The sequence below is a fragment of the Myotis nattereri genome (genome assembly GCF_964212035.1).
Source record: "Myotis nattereri genome assembly, chromosome: 11".
Lineage (NCBI taxonomy): Eukaryota > Metazoa > Chordata > Mammalia > Chiroptera > Vespertilionidae > Myotis > Myotis nattereri.
The window spans coordinates 41,228,105-41,248,695 of NC_138086.1; the positions used below are offsets into that span (position 1 = coordinate 41,228,105).

The window sequence follows — 20,591 nt, forward strand, 5'->3', positions numbered from 1 at the left end:
TGGGGTCAGTGGGGCATTGGCCCAAGGGGGGAGAGAGAGAGAGAGAGAGAGAGAGAGAGAGAGAGAGAGAGAGAGAGAGAGACCTCTCTCGTTTCAGTACTGGCCCACGTTAGAGAAGGCAGGCCTCGGTTTAGAACACCACCTTCCAAACCTGGAAACTTGGACACCAGAAAATCTGACTAAACTATCAGGAAGGTGGAAAAAAAACAACAACCAGAAATCACTCCCAGACATCTGTAGACACCTTGCATCCAGGGCTTACTGCCACCTCACCCTATGACCTTGGAGAAGTCACCTGGCCTCTCTAGTCCATCATGGCATGAGTGTCTTCCTGCAGAGCTGCTTACCAAAAACTTAGAAGACTAAGAAATTGGACCTTTGGAGTGAGAAGAGTTTGGACAAAATATTCTATATCATCATTATAGTAAAATGTGTATCCATATCCAATTATTTTTATATTCATGACTTAGGAGGAATTTTTAAAAGAAGGGCCACATGTTCAGAATTTCTAAAAGAAAGCTATAGTTTTACAAAAGCACAAGAACTTCTTTTGTGTAAAGTTGATGTTATATATCTACCTGATGAAATGAGCTAACGGAGGACAAAGACTATGTCTGTCCCATTAACCTCCGAATTGTGAGTGCCTGGCATGTAAGGGCACTGATTGAGATTCATTTAAATAAATGAATGATGGAGAGGACCAAATTGGAAATGTACGTATAGGTCTAGTCCCACGCTTAAAACAAAGTAGGCTCTTAATAAGAATTTTTCTTTATCTTTTTCTTCCTCCCTTCCTCTTCTTCAGATGTAAAAAATAAAAAGCTTCTTATGGGTAGGCAGCAAACATTAAATATCTTTCAATAGTATTGAGATCTTGAGCATGTTTTCCTCATCCAACTCTCTAATCTTTAGTTTATGTTCCATCCTTGGGGGGTGGGGGTGGACAAATGAAAAAGAATGGCAGGATGGGCCTCATGTATCCCCATCCCTGGGAAACCAAACCAAATATATGACAGGTAGGGGGTCAGCCATGTATAATATATATATAGTATTTTTTAATAACTCCAGTAGAAATCTTTGTGAGATTTGAGAAGAGAGAGTGTTACTAAGTTAAATAGACTGCTAGAATTCCAAAAATATTTGTCAACACTGAACTTAGAAGGGGAAAAAAAAATGTGCAAGTTAGAGAGTACCTCGGAAATCATTCAGCTCAGCCCCTTTGTTCTAAGGACGAGAAAACTAAAGTTCAGACATTTTCTAAGGCCATATAACTCATCAGAATCCAGCCATGGCCTTCATCACCTTTGTTTCAACTTCTAAGCCAGGATGAATTCCTAGCCTAATGCATTTGCTAATGCCAAAGTCAGGAAAGCTGGTTTCAAAGAGCTTATGTCACTTTACTCAAAAGGGATATTGGACAGAGGTCCAGTAGTACTTTTAGTGATTCTTAGGAAAAGCAGACCATTTGGAATCAGCTTCTTTGAACCATAGGACTGGTAAACATCACGCAACATTGGCCTGACAAAATTTGAAATGAGCCATGTGCCTCATACTGGCTTCAGATTCTAATGTCAACTCTGTATTGCTTTGCAGATGGAGTATAGGAAAGACCACTGACAGCTTATAGTGCAGACAACATACTCCAAGAGGACTTCAGAGTCATAAACTTAGCTCTAGTCCTGGCTCTGGTTTCAAATGATTTAATAATGTAGACAAGGCCATTCACTGCTCCAGGTCCTCAGAGTTGGAAGAGACATTTTGCAAGTTCACTTCCATATGTAAGTGTCCATGATTCTATTACACATCTAATTAGCCGGAACAAAAATTAAGCAGGGTACCCTTGAGCCAAGGGGTGAAAAGTTAGTTGCCACATCAGCTTAACTTGGTTTCAGTACGCTCAACAAAACAATGCTTAACCCATAAAAGGTGCTCTCTATTACAGCTTCCAAACCTTCACTAATATGTAACAAAACAGAAATGATAACGGATCATGTAATATCTCACAGAGGCCAAAAGGATTTCATTTCCATTTTAGGAGAAGAAAATTGACATGGACTCATTTTTTATATTTTAAGCCACATTTTCTATGAGTTCATTTTATTTCATAAAAGGGCTTTTGCATGGGCAATTATGGTGTTTAATCTTCTACATACATCAAAGCCTCTTTTCTCCTTACAGGTTAGGTGTGTTTTCTGAGCTCCCACTCACCATTAGGCATCAAAGAGTTTTAGCCTAAACCACACTGAATAGCGTCCAGGTATGCTCTCAACAGAAGTACACAAATAAATGAATGAAAAACGCAGGAGGACTCTGTTGGATTTCCTTTGTATCAGCAGCTCTGGTTGCCATCAGCTCTACCCATTTCCTGCTTCTGCAATCCCACACTGGGAAACATCCTAGAGTGGTTAAGACCTAAAATACCAGCACAGTAAGTGTAACTATAATCAACTGTGTTTATTAATGATTTCTTCAAGACCATATCACAGTCCAATAAACAAAGAGTTGTTCAATATGGCTGTTCTAAAAGCAGCTAATAGCAGGAAGTAATTTGAAGCAGCCTCAGCTCACTTACAAAAACCCTTGCTCTGTTAATTGTGATTTCACACCCCACTAAACAGCACAGCCTGGAGCTAGCGTTTGTGCGAGGAAACACTTAGCATTTGTATTTGGTCCATTGTTGTTTCTCCTGTCTCCCTGTGGTTAACTTTTCCTCTTTCAAAAGCTCAGTAGACTGAAGTAGCTGCCTTCCTCAGGGAAAAGCTCTTCCCTCACCTGGCAAGAGACAGCTTGTGGATACACTTATTATTTTGCTTTTTGCTTTTGGTTTAACCTTTCACTTTTTCACCATTGTTCTCAGAGCAGCAGCATGGGGCCAACACACACTTATGTTTCCTACAGCTGGCTGCCATTAATCCCTGTGATTAAACAACAGAATACCTTTTTCTGCCATGGCTCACCCACACCAGTATCCCTGACTCTTTTACTAATTGTCCCCTTGGGAAGGGACAAGAATGTCTAATGGAAGAAAAATGTCAGCAGGAATTCCAAATTATTTAGGGAAAGTAACAGGAGAAAAACATATTTGAAGAACCGAGCACAGTGTGTTACATCCACAGATGTTCCCTAATATGCACCACTTGCAAATAAGATTTCATTCAAGGCAAGAGCCCATAACTATGTTTTAAAGCAAGACCTTCATATAGGGACTGTCTTACCCCATAAGTCTCTTGATTCTTCATATGAATGGAGAGCATCAAGGATCAGGCTGCATGATATCTAAGGCTTTCTTACTAAAGCATTTTATAATCTATAAATATTCAGATCTTTAAAACAAGAACACATTTAACGGTGATGCAGAGGATAGTGACTGTTTGGAGAAAGGGACAGTGGAACAAGTCCATTAAGAGGTATACTGTGAAAATTTTCATAGAATTAGGTCCCTGTTCTATTGTTCATTGGTTGTCATAAAGTCAACACAACCTCCCCTGTACAGCTCTAATAATATATTACAGAAGAATATTAGAGGGCAAATGTTTCAATCAACACACATACATCTTTTAACACACTCAGATGCTAATGTCCTAGCAAGGAAGTTCATGTAAAGTCCATGCAACATCAGTAATATTTAAGAAAATCCATATGCTCATTTTTTGTGCAGCTTTAACTAAAATATAAGGTGATATTTCTCACACACATAAAAATCAGAGCTCATTTTCTAATTCTTACTACCACTACAAGTTTTTCTCCCTAATGAAGAAAGAGTGTTCATAAACAAAATCTGCCTTCCTATTGTTATTCAGTTTTCCTCTGGGTGTCATGTGAAACGCCATCCTTTGGGTAACATCTGTGTGTCCCACCACAGATCCTCTAAAGTGGCAGCTCTCCCATTGTGAAATGGGTCACTGGTAGGCTATGGAGGAGGATGCTTGGCTAGTTCTGCATCCACACCACTGGGGTAATTTTGCCTACAATTTCACCGGAGTTGTAGTTCAGGGCTTTTGAAATTCCCCAAGGTTATTACTCCATATGCATGCTACACAGCAAGGTGTAAATGCCTTGTGCTAAGCCACAGTTAAAGAAACATCTGGACAGTGGATGGAGTTGGTTCCAAAGATGGCCCTGATGAGAAGGCGAATGGATGCCAGGTGTGGAAACAAATTCATGTTCAAAGTCCCCCTCCCTACCTAGAATCACTTCCAAGTGCCATAGCCTAGAGGAAAAGGTCTTCAGAAGCTAAACTGGAACATGCATAGATGAGACAAAATATTTTTGAGGCAGTAACACTACAGGGTTTTAAGTGAAGGTAACCCAAATGTGTTCAAGGAAAGTGAAGCATCAGGAAGACAAGCCACTGAAGGTGACCTACATGTTATGCTCTGCTTATCCGCCTTTCAGAGTCCTCTGGGTTGTTCTGACACAACTCCCAAAGGCAGGGACTAATAAAAGAAAGGTCAAAGAATCGGGAATCAGACAGATCTGTTACAGTATTCAGTAACTGAGGAGTCCGGGCAAGTAGTACTAAGCCAGTTTTACTCATCAATTTACAACAGAAATCTTGGGAGGAGTTAAGTGAGCACCTGTAGATCAATTGCATGTGAGTTAAAAAACGTTCATTTTTTTTTTCATTCAGGAAAGAAGGATTTAGTGAAAAAGATAACTAGGATTTAATGCAAAGTGAAACAAAGGAGAAAACATTTATTTAGTTAACTAATATTTTTTGCATAGCAGCTATGTGGTCCCCAGCAACACAGTATCTACCTCAAGGAAGGATCGTATTAATCTGCACAGATCTGCTGGAAACTCTCAATTTAGCTATGATAGCTGGTTTGTTCAAAGCTTGCCAGATATGTGTACCACAGTTTACTTTCTCACCAACCACATGCTTTTGCAATACAGACTATCACCAACAGGTAACACAAGTTTCATCTAGAATAATATACCTTGGACAATCCAAATTATGTAGACCTCACTAGTCTCACCAGCTAATCAACTGGATGAATTTGTTCGGACTTAGAGAGAAAAATATGCTGAATTAAGAATGAAAATAAAAAGTATAAGATGTTATTTTTGTGTTTCCCAGAAGCTAAAGAAAATGAGCTATAAAAGAGCAGAGAAAAGAAGTCAATAGGTAGAATGATTGAAACTGGTGATGCTAAGACTAAAGTTACAGTAACAGGAGATAGTTGAATCTGTTCAAGTGATCACAGGTTTACAGGAATATCTTGAATAGAATGAGTGAAGAGAAGAAAGGCATGTGAAGTCCAAGCAGAAGGCTGAAGCATCAGAAACAAAGATGAATAGGACATTGATGTTATTTAACAGTAGCAACAGAGCAAAGAAAGCCAAATATAATCAAAACAACAACCAAGATGTGACAAAAACTTGAGTAGAGAGGGAAAAAATGTGTGCCTAGAAGGCTGAGGTAGGCAGTATAGTTAAAATCAACTTTCTATACAATGGTTTGTGAGCTTTTTAAATAAGAGAGTCCACTGTAACCAGAACAATGGAGCATAAGGAAGGTAATTGAAGCAGATGCCCGGGACATGTTCTCAGGACTGCTGCCCACTGACCTTTGGACCTGTGGGCACCTGTTTCTCAGTTATCTAAAATGGCACCAGGCATCCCAGAGGGCAGGACGGTGGTGCTCAAAGATTAACCACATCTGGGAATAGCAGTAGCATCTGTAGCCCTTGTAACTCTGCCTGACGGTTTGTCCATCCTACCCTGAAATGGTGACCTATCCCAACCTGTGTGGTAGAAGCAAACCATCACCACCATGAGAGAGGAGCCTTTGGTTTTCATCAGGTTTGTCACACTGGAGCGCTCCACCAGGATACATTTTGATGGTTAACATAGTCCCAAGAAACCCTTTTTACTGTATATAGCTAGGGATGCGATCCCACTCATCCTTATATCCTTGCAACTGTCAGAGGGCCTGGCACATAGTAGATACTCTAGTGATTTTCTAAAAATCATCGAAAAGAATTTCTTGAATGCTGGCATATAATAAAGCCAGAGATGGATCCCACTCATTTTTCAGAACACACTGTGAAAGCAGCAGCTGGCCACTTCAGAGTGAGCCTGAAGCTCAGCCACTCCGGCTAGGGCTGGCTTCTCACCTTTCTATTCCCACCCAGACTAAGCTGCTAGCTCACAGGTATGTGATTGTCAGACCTACTGCAACTGGTGTATTTGTCATTTGTGCTCAGACTCCTGGTGTCTGCTTAGACACGGGAGGGCAAACAAAGTGGCTGGCTTCCCATTTTAATGAGAAGAAGGCCCTGCATGGCCAACATTCATGCACAATGAGGCAAGGCTCCTCATTTTACTCACCTCATCAGGGTTAGTGTCCTCAACAAGCCCACAGTTGTAAGTTTATGTCAATACCCCTGTGGCCAATTTCTCATAGAAAACCATTTTTTAATTATTGTTGTTAATCCTCACCTGAGGATATTTTTCCATTGATATTTATAGAGAGTGGGAGGGAGAGACAGAGAGAGAAACATCTATGTGAGAGAGACACATCAATTGGTTGTCTCCCACATGCACCCCAACCAGGGATGGGGATCAAGCAAGCAACCCAAATACATGCCCTTGACAGGAATGGAACCTACGACCCTTCAGTCTGAATGCCAACACTCTGTCCACTGACTCAAACTGGCTAGGGCTAGAAAACCATTTTTTTTAAAAGACACAGCTGCGCTAGCTAGCCATCCTGTTTCACTATAGCCTGGCTTTTTCATTTTAAATCGTCATTGATGTGTAATATACATAATTATGCAGCTTGATGAATTTTCACAAACTGAAATTCCCTCATAAACCAAGAAGCAGACCATCATCAGCGCTCAAGAAGCACTCTCATGATCCTTCCAGTCCTGACTTCCCACATCCCCCGCGAGAGAGATTCGTCCCCACTTCCGGCACCATGGATGGCTTTGGCTTGGTTTTGGCTTTTACATAAGCAGCTTCATACAGTATGCACTCTTTTGTGTCACTAGTCTCCTTTGTTGCCTGGGAAAATGGGCCTTTGTATGACATAATTTCATGCTGATAACTTGGGTATAACACAAAGAAAGGAAAAGATACCTTGAGGCTGTGTTATATGAGGGTTTTATAAAAACATAAACTCAGAACCAGTTTAAAGGTTCAAGCTATACAAGAGACATGTGAGTCCTCCTCTTTGAAAATCTATGCCTTAAGTTATAGGCTTTTGTTAGGCGCTTCCCACACATGGATGTGCATAGAGAGATTGATTCTCCCTGAAACACAGCAAACCAGACTTGTTGGTACAGTAGTTGCCATGGAATTTAAAGACTAATACTTGTCACAGCCACAAGGGCCCAAACCCCTGTAGCTGAGGCCCCTAATGTCATGGGATAATAAAAATTAAGACCATTGGCTGGCAGTGTCTTCGAAAATATTCTGCTCTTAGCAGAGGAGTCAGTTCATGTTCTAGTCCAGACAGACTCAGAACAAGAGGAGCCCAGCCCCCTCCCAATAAAATTCTGTATGACAGGAGAGGATCAAGGGAATGTTTTTCTAGAGAAACAGAATACATCAATTTGCTGTGAGAACCTTGCATCTTTTTCTTGAGTGATCACTTTTCATCTTCTCTTGGCATTTTATGGCCTTTAGTACCCATCAATAGCAGAATTTACTGGACATCTAGGTTGGGTCTCACCTTGCATCATTCAAACAGCAAGCAAATCCCCAAGATGGCATAGCTCCTAAGAATCAGACAGGACAGAGGCAGGATGCTGGAGGATTAGCAGGGAGAGGTTCTGTTCACCAAATGAGGAATAAAGACTAGGTAGGAACAACAGTGGCTTTGAACTATAGGTGGGTATATGGAGAGTCCAGAATACTCCTCAATGTCACTGGAGCCATTGACAAATTATCCTCATTGTCAAGAATTCTATTAGTAGCTAATAGATTTGAGCTAATGTTCTATAGTAATGATTTTATTTAATTCTAAAAACAAATCCAGGAGACATAAAATGTGGCACAGAGAGGTGGCCATATGCCAAGGTCATGAAGTAGATTCAAACATTTTATTTATTTATTTACTTTTCTTTATTAATTAAGATATTACATATGTGTCATTTTCCTCCCATTGCCCCCCACCCCCATTCATACCCTCAGCCCCCTGGTGTCTGTGTCCATTGGTTAGGCTTATAAGCATACAAATAAATCCTTTGGTTGATCTCTCCCCCTTACTCCTGCCCTCCCCTACCTTCCCTCTGAGGTGAGGTTTGAAACAGCCTAAGTGCCCATCAGCAGATGAGTGGATTAAAAAACTGTGGTACATCTACACAATGGAATACTATGCTGCTGTAAAAAAGAGGAATTCTTACCATTTGCAACAGCATGGATGGAACTGGAGAGCATTATACTAAGCAAAATAAGCCAGTTAGAGAAAGATAAATATAACATGAGCTCACTCATTTATGGAATATAATGAACAACATAAACTGATGAACAAAAACAGATCCAGAGACAGAGAAGCATCCTCCAACATATTTTTTGACCACAGAGCCCACTTTGTGAAACAGTGACATTCAAATTTTGTATTACCAGGATTCAAAAGAAATTATTTTCCTTTGTAATCAAAAACATACACTTACACACATAAACTCCCCAAAATGTTTTAGAAAATGATATTCACCCTTACTACATGCCTTAGATCAGCGTTTTGATATTTTCTATTATATTTTAACTTCTATTCCCTTATACGTTGCACATTACAATCCACTAATGTATTTCATGACACATGAATAGCTTGTGATCTGCAAATAGAAAACACGCCGAAACCGGTTTGGCTCAGTGGATGGAGCGTCGGCGAAAACACTGACCTAAAGCATCATGCCATATAGCTTTCCAGGCTCTTCCAATGTGAATCTCTGGGAATGGATTTTAAGACCACATTGTTAAATTCATCATGGAGGTATGCTGCTCAATGTTTAACAATCAGACCTTCAGGGCTTGAGAGGGGACTGGTTATTAATGTTTGCTGATTTCTGTACTATCAGTACTCCCACTGTAGCCAATTTGAAGTTATCAATGTGACATCACTAAACAGACTAGGGAAGAAATATATATAAATGGCCCTTGAGAGCTCATACCAGCCAACTAAAGCATACCCCCCAATTTTAACAAAACAGAACTAAAAGCATGTTTTAAAGTCATGTCAGAGACCAGAAGAGCTGGAGATATCAATGGCATTTACTTGCCTGTTTGGTGGCAATTATTTTAAGCCCACAGTTCCACAGGGCCTGATATATGCAAGTTGTTTCTATTTGAGTTGAGTTCATAAGTGCTAGAGCTTGAAGAATATCAATTAGGCCATGATACTTCATTATCTGTACACTGAGTTACCTAAAACTTCATGATTGAAAATGTTTCTTCTTTCTTCAATGTTTTAGCCTATTTAAAAATTCATTCACCCCTAAATGGGTAACACATTAATTTGCACTACTACCTTGAACAATTAGTGGTTTTCTCTCTTTCTTCAACAATATGCAATGTAATTTCTCACCAGGAAGCAGTAAGAGTTCATTCATTGTGCAAAAACAGTTTGACATTATTCAGGAGAAAGGGCTGCATATGCAGAGGACATTATTAATCATAGCCCTTAGTGGATCATATTGCCAACAGGTAAAAACGTTCTCCTATAAACAGTACTCCTCCATTTCTTCCCATTACCATTTTGTCTAGCGCTAGAGAGAGCTTTTGGCAAAGCCAGTTCCTGTACTCTCTGTTCATGCTGACAAACCTGTAACTTCTATTAGACTTGGCAGCTTGTAAGAGGAAAAGGACAAAGGTAGGCTGCAGGGAGTTTGGGGAGACTCCAATTCCAAGGCTTTGTAATGAGGTTAGGAAACTTGAGGATGAAAAAAACAGCTGAGATGGCAACACACAGCGTGCACGTGCATGCGCGCGCACACACACACACACACACACACACACACACAGGAAAATACTGTGCACGCTGGCATTTCGAAAAATAATGATTTGCTTTCAAGGGCAGTGACCAAGTTAATATTACTGATCAAAAGTAAATTACTAGCAATTACCCTAAGGACCAAAGTTTAGCACAATTGTATGTCTGTTTGCCTACCTCATAAAAACACTTTCTTCTAAATTTAGAAAATAAAGGAAATGGGAGATGTGGCTGTGTGTGTGGTAGGGAGGGGGGGTGGGGGGGAAGGGTGTTGTCCAAGGCAAAAGAGTGAATTGGTCATTTTTGCTTTTGGCTTCATCATCATCCCTTTCTGGCTTCATCATGCAACTTGATAGGGTCCCCTCTTCAGTGTAATTACCTAGGGTTCTTGGGCTATTTTGTCTGCTCTATGAATAAAATAGGCTCATCAGAAAGGATCTGATCAATTCATTCCCAAAACTGGAAGTAATTTTTTGGTTGTTTGGAGTTTGATATACATGTAGGATTTCAAACTAGAAAAATTTGAGAGAATGCAGAACTTTCCTCCTTGACTTCAAACCTTAACACAGAGGCTTGGCCTCCACTCCTCTGCTTGGTTATTCATGCTTTCAAAGAACTATTTGGTGTGGAGATTTCCATTCCTCCTCATCTCTATCGGATCCGTAATGTGTGTCTTAATCTTTCTAATTCCTCCAAGTGCTCTCAACTTTTCCAGTTTTACTTTATTTTTTTTCTTTAAAATCATCAATTCAAAGTCAAAGGAAAGATCAGAAGTATTTGGGCTGAATTTCTCTAGTGTCAAAGTTGAATCTTGACCTACAATAACATTTTTTTTTTAATGGCTTCATTGATTGAACAAAATTTCCAAATTATTTTTCCAATCTCCTGACCAGTCTAAAAAACCATCATACTCCTTAGAATTTATCACTTAACCAACAGTTGATAACTATACATGAGGTGATGCGGAAAACAATGATGTCTAAGGCATTGTCCTTGATATCCATTAGCGGATAATCTAATGGGGAGGAAAGAACCATTTTGTTAATTATTAAGTTTCAACTTTTAAAAACTATGCAAATAAGTATAAAACAATATATGATCATCCTGATAAACATAAAACTAGCCACATGGCAATTCAGCAAATGAAGAAACCCCATTATAGCTAGAATAATGCAGAAGCCTACAAAGGGGTAGAAATTGTAAGCTAGACCTGATAAAAAATGATTGGGTTTGAAACAGTCAGTTACTCATAATAATTTATTAAGGGCTTCTGGGGGGAAAAAATTACCTTTGTTCCCTAGCAAGAGCAAAGGTATTAGGGGACATGTCTTTTGTTGCCTATAATTCTGGCAGCTGAAGAATGTATAATTAAATTTATAGTCAAATTGAATATGTTAGCTCTCACCCTAACTTTTCTTCAGATCAGTTGGGTGTGTTGGCTTTGAACACAGGCTCAGAAGCCCTTCCACAACTTAAGGGTTTATTTGTAGGGAAGAGTGAGCCCAGTTTCTGGCATTATATCTCCCCTGGATGAACTGCTTATTCATTAAGTCAAACTGGATTTTACTTCTGACAATAAGTCCCTGTGCAAAGTCAAGAGACTAAGGAAAATACACATTAGCATATGTAGAGTATAGATATGCTTCCTGACCACATATTCCAGGGGTTATATTCACAGCAAACCTCTGAGATTGTACAAGGCGTGGATTAATAAAACATTGGGGAGCAGGTAGCCTGCGGAGAGGGCTACATATGCTTGTTTGTAGTTGACACATCACTCATCATCCCAGAATGAAGAACTTTGACTGCAGAGCTGCAATCCCCTGGCTGCATATGAATGTGGGTGCAGTAGGGAGCCTGTTTACCTAAGGAATGTGCTGCTGGCTGATTTATAATACAAGGAACCTGAAAAGAAGTAATTGGTGCCCTTTCCCACAATCCGATGAGCTGTGACACCGAGATAAACAGTGGCATTGAGTTAAGCATGTTTGTCTATTTTTCAATGTTAAATTTTAATTTCCCCATCTTTTAGCTTCTTAGGGCTTCATTTTAAACAAGGCTAAGAGTTTTAAAATTATGCTTAGCCCTACAGTCTTAATCATTATAGATTCTGCTTTAAGGAAAAGGAAAGAAAATATTAAGACAATGTAGTTAAACATTACTCGAATTGATTTTTAATTTGTAATTCTCTAAGACTACATTAAATGTTACTTAAAGATGCTCTGTCAGAGAACTAAAGGAAAAATATTTTACATATTTTTGTCAGTTAACTTGTTTTTAAGATCTGTGTATCTAATTTCTAAATATATATAACATATGTAATTTGTAATGGCTTGTTTTTTGAGTCCAGCACTTCATTACAATTCCCATGTTAAAGGAAATCTACAATATACTTCTTTTTTGAGATTCACAAATGATAGAGATAGTTGGTAGAAAAAGAGAGGAGTAATTTTCCATCACTGTCTACATAAAAATATCTAAGCATTTGAAATGTTGACAGCAGAGATCATATTCATTTGTTTACAATTGGGTACCAGCTCATGGCCTAGCACACGCATAGTAGGTATTCAATAAATATTTGATGAATGAATGCATCTCTGAAGCTCTGAATTAGGATAATGTGCATGTGTCTAAATTTGTATTCTCCTGACCCAAAAGAAGTAAATGTAGGTCAACTTGGGGATGCATCTCTCTTGGCTTATTAGGCACCCATCAGAGCTTCAACTTCCTAATACAAAGGCAGAATTTTCTCCTAGAGATATACAAAGTAATTCCTATAGTTCTACCTATTGGCAGTCTTATCATCAAATAACATAATAGGGTAAGAGCACTTGGATGATTAGGTAGGTAATGAAATAAAACAATCCACTATCAGCATTCCCATTATCTATGCCACAAATAAAATAACAAAGAGTCATTTGCAAACATACTTGGTGTGTCTTCAAGAAACATTTGTGGAATATCTTTCTGATTGAAGACACTATGCCAGGCCCTGAATACACAGAGATGAATAAAACAGAGCCTCTACTTGTGAAGCAGGCAGACTGATAGACACTATTACTTCAAGTATAATTTGAGGTTTCATTTGAAGTCATCTTTGACTAAGTGCATTTTCCCAAGAGAGAATTACGCTTTCCATAAACGATGAAGTTATCTTTACCCTTCGAGAAGTCAAACTTCATAGTCAAGAGATACCTGCATTTTTTCATAATGGTAAGCCTGTGCTGATGACCTTCTTTTAATTAACGATTCTCTTTTATTAGGCACATAAAACAATTATTCTGTGGAGCAATTTCTGCTTCTTTATTATTAGGGATAATGATTGCAGTGTCTTTTGCCTTCCATGGCAATTTTGCTTCAAAGGGAATTGCACATAAAGATCAAAGAGAGACCAGAAATTGATATGAAAATTTTTAAAAATTCTCCTACAGTATCAACTTTTTAAAACATGATTGTTTTTAGCCTTTCTGGTGCCCTGTGGCAGATCTCCCAGAGAGGCCCTGGGGTAACACTGAGCATTCCAATGACTGCTGCCGTCATTGCTGAGGTTCACACCTAAATAAATAAACAAAATAAACCCCAGAGGACTTGTGCGTCTCAAGCAAACAGCCCATCACTTGCTCCATGCAAAAGAAACAGAGCATGTGGGAAGCTGGGTTTTAAAGGGCACTGCTAACAAGAGAAGGGAGAAATGTCAAAACTGTTGAACACTGGACTCATTCCTGTTTTGTTTTTTTCATGTTGAGTTTTGGTTTTTTTTCTTCAGATCTTAAAAATCCTAAATGCTCTGCTATTTCCTTTATTTCCAATGAGCAGAAAAGGAAACAAATATGAGTTATAATAGTAACAGCAATAGCAAATATTTCTTGAACTAACTACAGCAGGAATAGAAAACAGGAAGTAAGCAATTCCACAGTGGAAGGAAGATAGAAAAGAATTCTTGTCCTTTCCTGGTAGTGACTATTGAGTCTTAAATAAGTGGGTGTTTACAGATAAATGGGTATAGAAGGGCATTTTCAGCCAAGGGAATAACATGAGCAACATCCTGGTGTCCACTAATGTGAACAGAGTTCAATATGGCTGAAGCATAGGTTTGAAGGCCGAAGGGGGGAAAATTGATGAGCATAGTGAACAGTAAGACCTGAGAGCTAGCCAGGGACAAGATCAAGGAGAATGAAGAAGTCAATTCTCCAACCTAGAGAAAAGTAGATATAGATTGACAGGAGATGGGCCGCTCTCAGCTGTGGTTAAGATCATGCATTAGACAGAGCATTTTCATCAAGGGGACACTATTCAGATTGTTAACACTTGCTAACTTATCTGAGAACACACAGGTGGTATGGCTTTCAGGCATCCTGATTGAGTAGAGTAGCCAGGAGATCCCCCTCCTTCATAACACCCCACCAATCCACAATTATCCACAAAAGCAGAAGAACATACAGGCACACTATACCACCACACACACAGGGGCAAACAACTGTACCCTGTTGGAAGTCCCAGTCACCTCTCTCACTTAACTCTGAAAGTTATACAAGCTCATCTCACCTAGCAGGAAGAGGGTGGGCAAGCAGAGTGAGTGTGCTGCCCAGACTTTGCTCTAGTGCTAGGAAGCTGAGTGACAAGCAGTGCAACAGTAGGTCCATTGGTTTGTGTGCATGCAGTGGGACTGCTCCACACCAGGTTTTGAAAAGATCCCTGGGAGGGCCTTAGCCTACTGTCCAAAACATGACCCTCACAGCAGGACATTGCCATATTTTCTAGTCCATGTTGTATGAAGAAGCTCAATTTATGGAACTCTCTTAAGCTACAATCTACTGTGCAAATCCCAGCACTAGTGCTCACTGCACTTCTCTGGACATGAGGGCCTTTCAGGAGTCGCCTAACACTGGCTGGAGGAGGCAGCCAAGCATCAACAATTGCACTTTCCCCAGCATCTATACTGTACAGGTTATACAATAATAAGTTTTAAACTTGTGTAATTGACGGAGGGGGTTTTTTCTTCATAATTCACAAAAAAGTGCTTTGGAGGTTGGCGGCAGCTCTCTAGGAATCTACTGCTATGGTCTTGTTAGAGATAATAAGAGCCTGCCACAATGGGGAGAGAAAAGAAGGCTTTGAGAAGTGTTAACGCAGGTAGATGCTTCAGAACTTAGTGGCTAATTGAAAGAAGTGGGAAGGGCTCTAGTGTAAAGGTTTCTGGTTTGAGAGCTGGTTACAGAGAAAATCTATTCACAGAGCGAAGAGAGTTTATAACACGTAGACCTGGAGGTGACAGAGGGGTGTATCGGTACAGCTGTTTAGCAGGCAATTAACCTACGAGTCATTTAAGTGGAGGTTGAAACTATGAACACTGGTGGAGCTAGAGCTCAGGAAAGGGTGCGGTGAAAATGGGGGTGTTCAACAATGGAATTTGAGATGCAGTCAGAAATGAAACATGAGATCAGAAACCTAGAAATTTTCAACAGATAGAAAATAGTCAAGCTTCAATTAAAGCCAAGTAAAATGAGGATTAAAGAGAGAATATGGAATTTAGAAACTAGTAGATCAGTAGTAGCTTTTTTCAAAGCCATTTGTTAAAGCAGTGAAGAAAGAATCTTAAATGCAGTGGGCAGAGAGCATTGGGATAAGAGGGAATGGGGACAATTCTGCAGATAATTATTTTGAATAAGTCACCTATGAAGGGAGGAGAGGGATGTGATGATAGGAATTCAGAAATGGCGATAGAGTTACAATTATGTTTTGTTTTGCTTCCCAATAGAAAGGGAGGAATGAATAAAAGGGGTTGGTCACAAATGTAGCTGAAAGAGGAGGAATAAAGACTCAGACCAAGTTGTAACCCTACGAATAGCTAAGTAAATGACTCAGTAGAGAGAGTACTGAACTTGGCATTAGAAAAACCAGAATCTGAACACTATCTCCATTCTAAGTACACTTTGTCAGATTATCTCTTTAGTCCGCAGTGTTCATTTCTGGAGCTGGGATACTTAGATCTACATCACAGTGGGTTGGAAGGACTGGGTGGGGATACTGTGGGAGAGTGCCTGGTGCAGTGGTGTGGTGTGTGGTTAATCAATGGTACTTTGAGTCATTATCTCATCAAAGACCTGAATGGGAACCATCAATGTAATCACTGTTGCTTTTTTTATTTTTTATTTTTTTTACCATTTTTGTTCATACAATTTTTATCTCTCTAGGAATTTGGTGACAGGCTCTGCTAGTCTGTTCTTCCCTTATATGAAGGAAAGGCCAAAGATCCAGTTTGGAAATGAGAGAGGAAGTCTAGCGGGCAACATTGGCTCCATCCACTGATATCTCCTACAGGTGCAGAAAGAGGATTCATGAAGATGTTGACAAGACTCCAAGTTCTTACCTTAGCTTTGTTTTCAAAGGGATTTTTACTCTCTTTAGGGGACCATAACTTTATAAGGAGAGAGATTAAAATAGAAGGTGACCTTGTTTTGGGGGGCCTATTTCCTATTAATGAAAAAGGCACCGGAACCGAAGAATGTGGGCGAATCAATGAAGACCGAGGGATTCAACGCCTGGAAGCCATGTTGTTCGCTATTGATGAAATCAACAAAGACGATTACTTGCTACCAGGGGTGAAGTTGGGTGTCCACATTTTGGATACATGCTCAAGGGATACCTATGCATTAGAGCAATCACTGGAATTTGTCAGGGCATCTTTGACTAAAGTGGATGAAGCTGAACATATGTGTCCTGACGGATCCCCTGCCATTCAAGAAAATAGCCCGCTGCTCATTGCAGGGGTCATTGGTGGCTCTTACAGCAGTGTTTCCATACAGGTAAGACTGGCCAGGGCTACTGCTAAAACATTGTATCTCTTTATTTTACGTCTTGTCAAAAAAAGACGATCTTCATAACTTGATCAATGGGTGATATTAACAGTGTCATTGTTCATATCTATGGGTATTTGATAACATAGGTGTGCAGACAGAACAGTCATCTAGCAATGATAATTGTTTAGAAATATATCAGGTAGCTACCGCAGCATAACAACCTACCCCAAAATTCAGTGACTTAAAACAATAATTCATTATTATAGTTTCTAAGTCTAAAGATCAACAGAAGTAAGCTGATCAAGGCTGAGTTCAGCCAGCAGTGACCCTGCCCCAGGTTTTCCCTTATTCTCTGCCTGGAATCAATGAGGTAGCCCAGGCATAACCTTGTCAGAGTGATGACAGAGGTGCAAGTGAACAGAAACTTAACAGCCCAGGTCCTTCCAAGCTTCTTTTTGCATCACATCTGCTAACATCCCACTATCAAAGCAACTCACAGACCTCAGCCCAGAGTCAAGGAGTGGGGAAATATGTCCTGCCCACAGGACAAGTTACATCAAAAAGGATGTGGGTTTATAAGGAGTAATGAACTGAAGCCATTGATACAATAAACCACAAGAAGATTCAATATCACTGAACTCTATTTTTTTACACTAATTTTTACTAAAGCACCATTTTGTTCAGAGATCATTTATAAACAATTTCTCATGATATAAGCCTGATAATCTATGCAGATAAGTCAGATGACTACCACGAAAAAAAAAAAAAAAAAAAGGAACAATTCAGCTCCCAACTTAGATGAAAAGCTAGTAAGAGGCTCTCATAACTTCATTAGAGAAAGAAGGAACGTATTATTCAAACTCTTGCAATGCTCACCTATTCAACACTCTCATGTTCCCAACCCCCAGAAAGATTGGTTTCATAAAACTCCCACTGGTAGGTAGCACAAGAACTAGGACTCCGATAGATTCTTTGTACTTTGGGGCTCTTTCAACTGTCCCATATAATTTCTATATGTTACTTGAAGTTCAATTTTTTTCTGGTGAGAGTATTAATGTCACAATAATAAAAAGTCATAATTCTAGGAATTATATACTTTACTTTCTCCCAAATTACTATAATCACAGCTCCAAGTACTAGAGAAAGCCATATTATACTCATGCTGTCTTCATATGTCATGAACCACTTAAATTGGCTTTATTTGCATAGGAATAACCTAAATTCTATATCCCAGATTCGTGGCATTTAAAATTCTATGTACAATTCCATGCTGTTCAAAATGAGCTCTTTGAGGAAAGAAATTGCTTTCCTTCTTTCAGAGCACATCCTCATATTATGAGTAATTAAGATAATTAATTTTTCAAAAACATCCTTTGACTTCATTAGAAAGATGAAAATATTGCACATTTCAAAGCGTATCATGGTAATTTTGCACTCTTTCTATACTTGGATCAAGAGAGATGGAATTTGCTATTTGAGAAGAGAGAATTAAAAAATATACATCTGTCATACTTCAATAACAATTTCACCAGATCCTTGACAATCATTTTACCAATATTTATACTATGCTTAATATTACCAATAGTAAGGGACTATGTATATGCCTTTCTAACCTTAATTTCTCCCAGTGCAGTAAATAGCACTCTATAGCAGACTTGTAAATATCTGTTTATCCAAAGTATTTAACAAACTATGGCAGGCAAATAGATATTTATAATCTGATTTTACCCTTTTAATATTTATTTACTCCTCAAAAGAGTTTAAATTGTTTTAGAAAAAAATGGGCTATTAAAATCCTGTACTGTTCATATGGGAAGAAGCTGCTTCTTAACCACCAAAGGATCTGGCTTATTATTTCATTTATCTGGTTCATATCACCGTAAAGTCACAAGTGCTAATTTGGTTTTTGTCTCCACAATATAAATAAGGAAACCAAAACTATTATACTCTACTGAAAATGAAATAGATTTTGGCATCAGAAAGACTTGAATTTGAATTCCAACACTGACATGTACTAGCTTACTGATAAAATAGGGAAATAGCTTCTATCTTAAAAAGTTGTTGAGCCCCACCAGGGTAGCTCAGTGGTTGAGCATCAACCTATGAACCAGGAGGTCACAGTTTATTTCCCTTTTAGGGTACATGCCCAGGTTGCAGGCTCAATCCTCCAGTGTGAAGTGTGCAGGTGGCAGTCTATCAATGATTCTCTCTCATCATTGATGTTTCTATCTCTCTCTCCCCTTCCTCCCCTTTCTCTGAAATGAATTATATACATATAAAGTTGTTGAGAGGATAAATTGAGAGAAATTATGGGAAATGCCTCACCAAAATCCAAAAGATTCAATAAATGTTCCTAAAATTATAGGAAAAGTCAGTGGAAGAGCCACAACTAAAACCAGCTCCGTGGTCTGCCCTCCCAGTGGCCCAGCAGTCCCATGAAGTCACTGAGGGTCCCCCATGTACTTCAATCAGCATGAAGCTCACTGTTGCAAGGGTTAAGGAAACCGCTAATGTAGAGTATACAGCCTTCATATCAAGTAACGTAAAATCTGGCTATGGGTACAATACTACTATAAAATAACAGTGACTACAATTCAGAATGTGTTCATGTGGCTCACAAGGTAAGATGACGCTTAGAAAGGCTTCGAGGATGACTGATAGAATGAAAGTTGCATTGGAGAAAGGCTACTTGGGTCACCGTGTGAATGAGATGCTGGATGTGAGAAGAATGATCAGAACGCTGTGGCAGATATGCTTGTGCTATGAACAGTGACCCCGACAGGGGCAAGAAGGTGTGCTGAAGAAGGAGGGTAGGAGAGAGCTTCACTTCCTCCTCCATGGCCCCCAGGTGTCCTGACTACTCAATTTTGATTAGGCCATACACTGGTCCCAGCCAAGGTAAGCTGGGAGGTGAAGCAAATTGTCTAGTGACCTTCAGGCTGTCTTCCAAGGAACCCTTTCCCACAAAGCCTTGCTTTCAGCTAGGCACCATGAATGCAAGAGGTCTTAGGGGACTCTTATACAGTTAATAATTCAAGTGTGTTATCCTTTTGAAACCTATCTTCCTTTTCATAAGAATCCTAGAAAAATAGCCAATGTCAATCCAAAACAATACATTTCTAACAGTAAATTTAAGACCTTCTTGCACACTAATGAGGGAGACATTTTAGCAGAGAGGATTTTTCGGGGTACCTCTCACACTCACCTCCTTCTGCTCCTGGCCCAGTTCTGATTATACACCTCTATGTCTGGGAACTGCGATGACAGCGTGTAGCTCATAGCCTCAAAGATCCATGCGCATCAGTCACAACTGCCATCCTTTTTAAACTACTTTTTATTTCCTGAATTTTTACTGGAAAGTGCCGTTGCTTGAACTGAGCAGAGGAGAAAAAGAGGGGAAAATTGTAGAATAAATGTACTATACAAATCCACCACACAGTTTTAAAAATTGCTATTATCTAATTGTAGCATCCAGTCCCAAACCAGGTCACAGAATTTTCAGTCACAACATTGCCCACTGAGAGATAGAAAATGATCGTACTTGTGCATCTTCCCTTTTGTGGTTGGGCTACTTAGATGTTATAATCTCCCCACTTGGGCCAGATTTCTTCAGGAGGTGCTTTCTTTCCACCTTCTTTTTTCATTATCTTGCCACTAAAGGAGAAGAATTCTCCTGGAAGTCGGTAGAGGAGATATGCCCCACTGTGTGTGTTCATACAATAGACATTATTTGCAGATAACAAAAACTACATGAAAGGAGAAATTCTTAGTGATTTGCTGGGTTAAGCTGTATCACCACTGATGAAGACCTGGATAATTATTTTCCCAATCTTCTTAGTAAGACAAACCAC

At 39.4% G+C, this 20,591-nt stretch overlaps 1 protein-coding gene across 1 annotated transcript in view; it reads left to right on the forward strand.

Annotated features, from left to right (window-relative positions):
- The window catches only part of GRM3 (glutamate metabotropic receptor 3), a 193,269-nt gene that overhangs the window by 93,400 nt on the left and 79,278 nt on the right, over positions 1 to 20,591 (forward strand). The window contains exon 2 of the mRNA XM_081102566.1: positions 16,135 to 16,746. Coding sequence (XP_080958692.1) covers positions 16,279 to 16,746 — 468 coding nt within the window. The 5' untranslated portion in view covers positions 16,135 to 16,278. The remainder of the gene's footprint in view (positions 1 to 16,134; positions 16,747 to 20,591) is intronic.